Here is a 9,988-nt window from a genome sequence, read left to right on the forward strand (position 1 = left end):
TTAAACAAAAAACATGATAAGTTCCATTTTTAATAAGAAATTTATTTTCATAATAAGAAATTCTTTTTCGAATCGTTAAATTTCTGATATGGTCCCATGGCAATTATAATTTTTTTTTTTTTTGGGGGGGGGGGGGGGCATATCTTTATTTTAGTGTGTGTGGTGTGGGGGGCATCTTTATTTTAGTGTGTGTGTGGTGGGGGGGGGGGGACTAATCGTCTAACAATGTATTTGTGACCCTTCGCCTCAAAACGGTATTAAGTCGGGTTGGTTAAGATGTTGAAAATTGAATATATAGACAGAAATAGCAGACTTGTGTTGAGTTTGTATGTTTTATTGAGGAGAATGGATACCACAATTCAGGGTGCTAGTGCCAACAATTTATATTTTGACCAGTTTTAACATTTAATTCGGCTTTTAAGCATCTGGTTCGTTCCGACATAAAACCGTTTTGAGACAATGGGTAACATTTGTTGAGCCGTTTTAGATGTTAAAGATTTACTAATTAATATAATAATTACATACGTGACATATGATTGCATGATTTATAGAGGACACTGATTATAATGCCGTTAACTTAATAGATAACAAAAGTTTATACAAATGTGACCCATCGTCTCAAAACGGTGTTATGTCGGAACGAACCACCAGATGCTTAGAAGCCGAATTAAATGTTAAACCTGGTCAAAATATAAATTGTTGGCATTAGCACCCTGAAATATGGTATCCATTCTCCTCGATAAAACATACAAACTCAACGCAATTCTGATATTTCTGGCGATAAAATCAATTTTCAACATCGTAACCAACCCGACTTAATACCGTTTTGAGGCGGAGGGTCACATATGTGACCCTACGTCTCGAAACGGTATTAAGTCGGAATGAATTGGACCCCGAAAGTGACTTTAGAATTAAATTGATAGTAAATACCAATTTTTGAGCTTTTGCATTGTGAGAAATTGTCTTCATTCTTTAACATAACAAATCGAAACAAACCCCAAGTTTCATGTTTTTGTCAATAAATTCAATTTTTTGCACCCAAGTCATCCCGACATACCGTTTAGGGACGGTGGGTCACATATTTTCATTCTAACATTAAAATATCTTTTTTTTTTTTTTTGGTCATATAGACCCTAGTTTACCCCGATATATATATATATATATATATATATATATATATATATATATATATATATATATATATATATATATATATATATATATATATAGTTTTGAGTTCCTTAGGTGACATTTAATTTTTTGATTATAAATCATTCCAGCTGGGTACTGTGTTTCTTTCCAAGCTTTTGCTGGTTGACAATCCTGGCGTCTATTTTTTAGTCCGGCATTTTTTAACTGAAATATATAATTGTTAAAACGATTATGTTAATAATAATAATAAAAAAAAATATGCCTTTTGCACCACGATATCATAAGATATCGTCGCCTAGGCATTCCACGAAGGAATATATAGATAACTCATCAAACAAGATGTTTGATGTGAACAGGAATCACCCATGTTGTCCAAGTGAGCAAATTGGGGGTTAATAGTCTTGCTCAAGGAAAAAAACGAAAGTGCCTGAAGTGGGGCTCGAACCCGGGTCATCGGGATCACAATGCAATGCCTTAACCACTCGGCCACTTCGCCCCCATTATGATAATGAGTATAGAATAACTTTCTCTTAATTTAGCTCAATAGTCATTCAGTGTTAGATTATTAACTAGATTATTAACCTTCAATTGGATTCAGTAGTCTGATGTCACGCCGCCCGGCCCCGGCGGCCATCTTGATTCTAAACAAAGAAAATCATTACTTTTTATTCTTCATGCTGGCTAGAACTTTTCATATGTCTTGTAATCAGATTGGGTAAAAGTCAAAATATGATCAAATTTATGGGGGTTTTCCCGTTGGATACGCTTTTATGCTCGCCGGAGAAATATTTCATACGACGCCCACCATTGTTCCGATAGTTTAGAGCCAGTGTTACTAAGTTACCATGCGTCATTGCATTAGGAAGGAAGTGACGTTACGACTGTTGAAGCGTATTTGAACACTTGTACAACATGAGTGATTCTTGTTGACATCAGTAATCTTGTTTGATTAATTATCTATATTGTTATTTCTTAGTGGAATGCCCAGGCGACGGTATCTTATCATGTCGTGGCGGACGGCATATAATTTTAATAATCATTGAACGTGCTCAAAGCGTTTTACAACGGGTACCAGTAAAACAACAACACTTAACATATTGGACGCCTGTTAGAAGCTATAACATGTTTTGTGAACATTGTAGTAGTTTACATATAAGCGCGGTGAAATTAAAACCTTGAATATCTTTACTTAAGGACACATTCATTATCTTAAGTTTTACAAGCAGGAATATACCCACGTTGAAAATCGCCTTGTTATATAAATATCTTGAATAAGATAACTTTGACACATACTGACGTTTACTTAATAACAGGTCTTATAACCCAAATTCTTATGGTCTCACTATTGTAATGAAAATACTATTTTTTTAAAATTGAGATTTCATTTAGAGCAATATCCACTAAACGTGCTTAGGGCGCTATACAAGGGGTCCCTGACCAACAGCAACACTTAACATGTAGGACGAGACATGACGCCTGCTAAGCGATATTATAATTTTTTCGGAAAGAGACAACGCTGTTCACGGCCAGGTAATCATTTTACACTTGAGTACACACACACACAGAGAGAGAGAGAGAGAGAGAGAGAGAGAGAGAGAGAAAGAGAGAGAGAGAGAGAGAGAGAGAGAGAGTAATGAGTCTTTTCCAAGGACTCCACTATGCGCCGAGCGAGGCTCGAACCCAGGACCTTCCGATTCGAAAGCGAGTGCCATACCACAAGACCACATAACCGCACAAAATCAGTCAAATCAACGCCTGGCCGTTAACAGCGTTGTCTTTGTCCGAAAAATTGTAATATCGCCTAACAGGCGTCATGTCCCGTCCTACATGTTAAATGTTGCTGTTGACCAGGGACCCCTTGTAAAGCGCTTTGAGCACATTTAGTGGATATTGCGCTATATAAAGCTCAATTAAAAAAATATTGTCCATAACAACCAATATTGAAACAATCCCATTTTGGCGTTCGGTTATCAGAAGCAACTCATATTATTATGTGTACATTGGCACATGCATCTCTTGTTGGATCAGTACTCACCAGCACAGTAGGTTGCTGGAACAACGACACCCAGAGCCCCAATGACCCCACACACAGTTCCGATGATGGTGTGAATATCAATGTCGTCGTCCTCATCATCCTCTGAAATAGATAACTTTAGCTTTGAAAAAAAAAATTGAGCTTTTATATAGAGCAATAGCTACTAAATGTGCTCAAAGCGCTTTACAAGGGGTCCCTGACCAACAGCAACACGTAACGTGTAGAACGAGACTGTTAACGCTGTTAGGCGATATTAATTTTTTTTTCGGACAGAGACAACGATGTTAACGGCCAGGTACTCATTTTACACCTGAATACGGTGAGAGAATGTGAGTAAAGAGCATTTTCCAAGGACTCAACTATGCACCGAGCGAGCTTCGAACCCAGGACCTTCCGATCCGAAAGCAAGTGTCATACCACAAGACCACATAGATAATCATATTTGTGACGTCACATTTTCGTCGTTTCCGGTTCAAGATCAATTAAAAGTTTGACATTCGTCAATGGGAGCTATCTATATTCATGTTTTCGTCCAACCTCGTCATCAATCACATGATTTAGTTGTGCTACAACGATTGTACATTTCTTAATAAACGTAAACACGCTGCTTTGTTTATGAAAGTTGTAAACATTCCCTTGAGTCATGCTGTGCAAAATGACTTCTCAAACTGTGATCAATTTTAACTATGTGGATCATTTTGAGCACACTTTGCAATGTGACCAATACTGCCATTTTATTAAAGAACACAGTATGTGCTATGAGATCAACATTGCATATACTGTGTTTTTAAAAACAGCGGCAGAATGCCCCCCAGCACATGGAATTGAAATACGGATAATCCCCATTACATTCAAAATCGATTACATTCTCTTTCGTTATAATCGTTAAGGTACTGAGTTTTAAAAAAATAATCTCTAAATCAATAGCACGATACATACAATATCATATAATTGTATATCAATATTATAGGAAAGAAAAGAATAGGATATATGTTGGTTAAGATGTTGAAAATTGATTTTATCGCCAGAAATATCAGAATTGTGTTGAGTTTGTATGTTTTATTGAGGAGAATGGATACCATATTTCAGGGTGCTAATGCCAACAATTTATATTTTGACCAGTTTTAACATTCAATTCGGCTTTTAAGCATCTGGTTCGTTCCGACAGAATACCGATTTGAGACGATGGGTCGCATATAATGTGAAAATAATAAAATGTGTAAATTGATTAGTATATTGAGTAGACCCGGTCTGTTATAAATTCGTGTCAATAAATTAAGATCAGTGAAACAAAAAGTAGGAAAATATCATTACATTTTTTAAAGAATTTGATAAAATGGTCTAGTGGTATGACACTCGCATTTGGATTGGAAGGTCCTGGATCGAGCCTCGTTCGTCGCATAGTTGAGTCCTTGGAAAAGGCTCTTTACTCACATTCTCTCACCGTACTCAGGTGTGAAATGAGTACCTGACCGTTAACACACAGCTTTGTCTCTTTCGGAAAAAAATATTGTTATATCGCTTAACAGGAGTCATGTCTTGTTCCACGTGCTACAAGTTGCTGTTGGTCAGGGACCCTTTGTAAAGCTCTTTGAGCATGTTTAGTGGATATTGCGCTATATAAGAGCTCAAGTTTAAAAAAAGGCGATTTATTATATTAAAAAGTAATAGTGTATCTAGTTTTTAAAAGAGCAAATAATTTCAAAAAATCATGTTTCTAAATCATTTTGATTTTCAAGTTTCTTGTTTAAAACTGGTACACGGCGATACAACATCACTAAACTGACACTTGAGGTCAAAGGTTACTCACTTTCCATTGCCATTAACTTATTTTTGTTGACGTTGACACTAAAATGACACTTGAGGTCATAGGTCACTTTCCATTGCCATTAACTTACTTTTGCTGACGGTGACACTAAAATGACACTTGAGGTCATAGGTTACTTTCCAGTGCCATTAACTTACTATTGTTGACGGTGACACTAAAATGACACTTGAGGTCATAGGTTACTTTCCAGTGCCATTAACTTACTTTTGTTGACGGTGACACAAAATGACACTTGAGGTCAAAGGTCACTGTCCATTGCCATTAACTTACTTTTGTTGACGGTGACACTAAAATTGATCTCCAATCCGCCTCCAATTCCATTCTGAACGCTCAGTCTGTATTGACCGCTGTCTTTTGCATCCAAGCCATGCATTTGGAGAATTATCACGCCATTGGGAGGTTCATTATAACGAAATGCAGCATTGTACTGATCCGCTGGAACAGTTCTTCCAGGGACTTCTCGTCTCTTTCTGTCACGGACCGGTTCTAGTCCCGTCGTATTGCTAGTTTGGGTCAATTCAAAGGCGGTAGGCGCAGGGTAAACAACCACAGGGAATTCTAGCGTCAATGTCTTCTTCTCAATCGTAGAATAATAGTTATGGGTTGGGAAGGATGTATTGAGCTCAGGTGCACCTGAAATGTAGATAGCAATATATAAAAGTAACAAAGCGAAGTGCTAAACCAATTAAATGCGGTAATCTGGAAAAACATTAAAAAATTTGACCAAAAAACTCATCCTTCAAAAAATCGACGATTTAAATGACCCCCATCCTTGCTAAGATGAGGGTCATTTAAATTGGTCGATAGTTGAAGGACGAGTTTTCTGGCTAAGTTTTGAAATACATGACAAACGGGCATATTCCAAGAATATGGAAAACTTCAAAAATAATTCGCGTCCCAAAACATCAAAATTTCAAAGGAATGACTGATTTCTGTCCTGTGGCGCTGACACCCATCCCGAACTTGTTTACTTGTTTTATCACAGATAAAATATCTGGAAAGATTATACAGCAAAGATTTATACAACAATGCACACAACAGCATCTAGACAAAAACCAGCTTGCCTGCAAATCAGGGCGTGGAGTGGAAGAGGCAATATTACTGTTTTCTCATAAAACCAACAAACATTTATACACGCCAAAGGGGAATGTCAGAACCCTATTCATAGATTTTTCTAGGGCTTTCAACATAATCCAGCCTCACCTACTAATTCCTTAATTTATGTCCATGGAGGTGAGTCCTTTGATTGCACTCCAGATATTAAAATTCTTCACAAATCGGCCACAATAATTCGTCTCGCTCACGAATGACGAGAACAACAAAGTCGACTCCTCTACTTTAATTACCAACACTGGAGCTCCCCAGGGTGCTGTTCTCATCATATCATAATACCATAAGCATTAAGGCTTACATGGGTCAAAAGAGCTTTAAATATCCTATTGTTTTTGCAAATATAGATATATAATATTTCAAAACAGACAACGGAAAAGGTCGAACTGACGCATGGACATTATAAATACACAAAGTCGTTTATACATACAGAAGATCAAGTTGGTGCATTTTACATAATTTTTCACCACAAGCATATTTCTTTTCTTTAAAAAAATCTCATTCATCGTATAGGTACGTACATCAAGGCATGACGTTCTCTAGCAACTAAATTTTTGAGAGCATTGATTGGTTTAGCAATTTTGTTTTTGTATTAAAGTCAAGTGCATTTCATGTCCTAACAGTACATTAGATAAATGAGTTCTGTCGAATATTCGTAGAACATCTGATGACAAATATCTTAAAGTTATCTCCTCGTGTGAATGTGACCAAAGAAACTTTTTAAAATGCTCATAATCAATATTGTGCAGACCATGGACACGTTTATATAAGTACTTAAGTGATGTCAGCTTAGTTTTTTTCAATTTATCTTCATATGACATATCGTTAAAATCTGGTAAATAATCAGTTGTTCGTTTTATTTGTCTTTAGACGGTTTCCAAAACTTTTGATTGTAGTTTGAAAAGACGACACCAAATACAATTTCCGTATTCCAACGTTGGTCTTACTACAGATTTATATAGTGTTAGGAAAATTCACTATTATTCATGTACTCAAAACTGTTTCTACAAAGACATAATTTCCGTTTTACTCACATCAGTATAATACACGCGTTAGGGATTTGTTTTACTTGTAGAACTTTACATTTTGATTTGTTAAAGTGTAATTGTCATTTCTCAGACCAATGCAAGAGTGAACAAATGTCATTTTTTAATATTTATAATTCAAAGACGACGAGTAAATTTTTGTGCCTTCAGCGTATATTTTACAAGTTTGGGTTTAGAACCTCAGGTAAATCAATATATATATATATATATATATATATATATATATATATATATATATATATATATATATATAACGAACAGATGGGTCCCCAAAACACTGCCCTGGGGAACACCACTAGTGAAAGGTCTAAAGTTTGACAATTTATTTCCGAAAATAACTCTCGGGCTTTGATTTGTACCCTAGGGCTTCGATTTGTCAGGAAAGATCAAATACAACCCAATAAAGTATCCCCTATCCCATAAACGTTAATGTGATGAACAGTCTCATGTGGAGTACAGAGTCAAACGCTTTGTACAAGTCTGGAAATATGATGTCACTTGTATTTTTATAATCAATTAGTTTTTAGAAATTATCCATTACTTGAAGTAATTGGGGGTCACATGATCTTTTGCTTCGGAACCCATGTTAACAATCGCTAAACATTTTATAAGTTTCGAGGAAATGAGGAATGTGATCTTTTATAATATATTCAAACAATTTACATAAAATACAAGTAAGACTTATCGGCCGGTAGTTACTAGGATCATTCCGGCATCCTCTTTTATGAATTGCAGTTACATTGGCAATTTTCCATCACTTTTCGTGATCTATACAGATGACTGCATAAGCGGCAAAGTAATCTGAATATTTTTGAAGCATGTCGATGATATCGCCATTCAGCCTTGATAAAAATCAGACAAGATGTATTGAATTATTATGGCGAAACCGAATGATTAGTGAAGTGGTGTTACAATAACTGTTTAGAACTCAATGTAAAGAAAACAAAAGAGATGCTATTTGATTTTAGGAAAATGGTGACATATATGAATATATAATGATTAAAAACGGAAATGTGGGGAGGGTAGAGGAGTATAGCTACCTTGGTGTATAACTGTCAATGCAAGATTGCACTGGGCAACTCATTCATGCAAAGTATTACATGCGATCTCCTTGAAAAGGCAATGTGCAATCCTTCCCAATCTATTTACATTACAAATCAATTTTTACAATTTTATTCTACCTACAGTTCCGATTTGTATAGCTTTGCTTGTATCTACGGTATATTTTATTTCATTTTGCCTTAAATTACCATCGTATTTACATCAATTAGTTCATTAGTGCATACATCTGTGCTATAGGGAATGAGATTAGCGGAAGATTAGCGTCCCTTGATTGGACGTCACCGGCGGAGAAGTTATTAGAGAGAGAACGTCATGCGTCTCTCGTCCTCGCTTCCGGTGAAAGCGGCATCAGACACTTCACCGAAAGCGAGGACGAGAGAGACGCATGCGCAAAACCATTCTGACGTTCTCTCTGTAAGGTGACATCCAATCAAGGGACGCCACTCTTCCGCTAATCTCATTCCCTATAACATTGAATATAACAATGAATGATGTGTAACATTTTAATAATTTCCATTCAGGATCAATAAAATACTTCTATATCTTATCTTATCCGAATCTGATCTGTTGTCTTGTGACATTTTTCTACTCGCATCGTTCCATATCATTCACTTTCACGTTTACTTGTTATCTATTTTATCTTTTATTTTGGAGGGATTTGGTGAAACGTAAAAGCCACTCTTGACTCTTAGCTCACTCAATCCTAGACATTTTTGATGGTTTTCAAAATTGAAAAAAATGTATTAAAAATGAGCATGTGCATAGATAGTTTTATTTAACTAACATTAACATGTAAAAATTAAAATCATGAGCTTTGATACTACGCCTATAGTTTGTCTCAGAAAAATGTAATAAATAGGCATGGGGTAAAAGTAAGCCGGGTAAACTACGGATATGGTCGGTGTTAGGGTTGAGAGAGTTAGGCCGTAGCCATCGTTATGTCATAGCCTGATACTGAAATCCAAAAGGACTGGCAGTTTGACGTCCTTATTTGGTTTTTGCACCGCCTAGTGAGTTGTCGTTAGTAGAGTTCATGGAAACAAGTTATTTCATTGGTTGAACTATTGAATACAACTCACGATTTGTTTTCTTATGTGGCAAAAGACTGACATTTTGACTTCATTGTTTGGTCAGTATCAGGCCATAACTTTACGAAGGCCACGGTTGGGCCCTGGATTTAATTCTCGACCCATGCTGGTTACCTTAGTACGTGCAACCGTCTGTATAACGCGTCAATAACACCCAAAAATGATTGACTTCGGCTGATTTTATGTCTTATTATTATGTCTCATGCGGCTATGTGGTCTAGTGGTATGAGAATCGCTTCGGATCGGAACGTTTTGGGTTCGAGCCTCGCTATAGAAACCGGGAAAAACACCGGCTCCATGGGCCTATAGCTCTGAAGGACTAATTTGACGCTTTTGTTCACATATTCCTTTTTCGTGTAACCCCAAGACCTCGTTGACTCGCCACAAGCCCTTCAAAAAAAAAAAAACCCAAAAAAACAAAAACAAACAAACAAAAGAAACAAAAACAACCGAAAACAAAACAAACACAACACTTACATGTGACAAATATTGATACGTTTTTGGATCCCCCAGGTTTCATATTAACACTAGCAGTGCAAATATACACGTCTGTATCATTGCACAGCATCGTTCTTTTTCCCTTGACTGTTGCTGTGTTAGGTGATATTGAATCTCCCTCTTTTGTGGGAATGCTCATGTTTGACCTATGACCTCTTATGCTCAATTG

At 36.4% G+C, this 9,988-nt stretch overlaps 1 protein-coding gene across 4 annotated transcripts in view; it reads right to left on the reverse strand.

Annotated features, from left to right (window-relative positions):
- Positions 1-1,220: 1,220 nt before the first annotated feature.
- LOC144975590 (uncharacterized) overlaps positions 1,221-9,988 on the reverse strand; it is a 12,022-nt gene continuing 3,254 nt past the window's right edge. For all 4 annotated transcript variants that reach the window (XM_078919751.1, XM_078919754.1, XM_078919752.1 and 1 more), the window contains 4 exons: positions 9,799-9,988; positions 5,286-5,648; positions 3,188-3,289; positions 1,221-1,356 (listed from right to left, as the gene is read on the reverse strand). The exon at positions 9,799-9,988 is cut by the window's right edge and continues 107 nt beyond it. In XM_078919751.1, coding sequence (XP_078775877.1) covers positions 1,331-1,356; positions 3,188-3,289; positions 5,286-5,648; positions 9,799-9,988 — 681 coding nt within the window. In that variant the 3' untranslated portion in view covers positions 1,221-1,330. The remainder of the gene's footprint in view (positions 1,357-3,187; positions 3,290-5,285; positions 5,649-9,798) is intronic.

This window comes from Berghia stephanieae, chromosome 6 (assembly GCF_034508935.2).
Source record: "Berghia stephanieae isolate SIO BIC M18660-M18661 chromosome 6, UCSD_Bste_1.3, whole genome shotgun sequence".
Classification (NCBI taxonomy): Eukaryota; Metazoa; Mollusca; class Gastropoda; order Nudibranchia; family Aeolidiidae; genus Berghia; species Berghia stephanieae.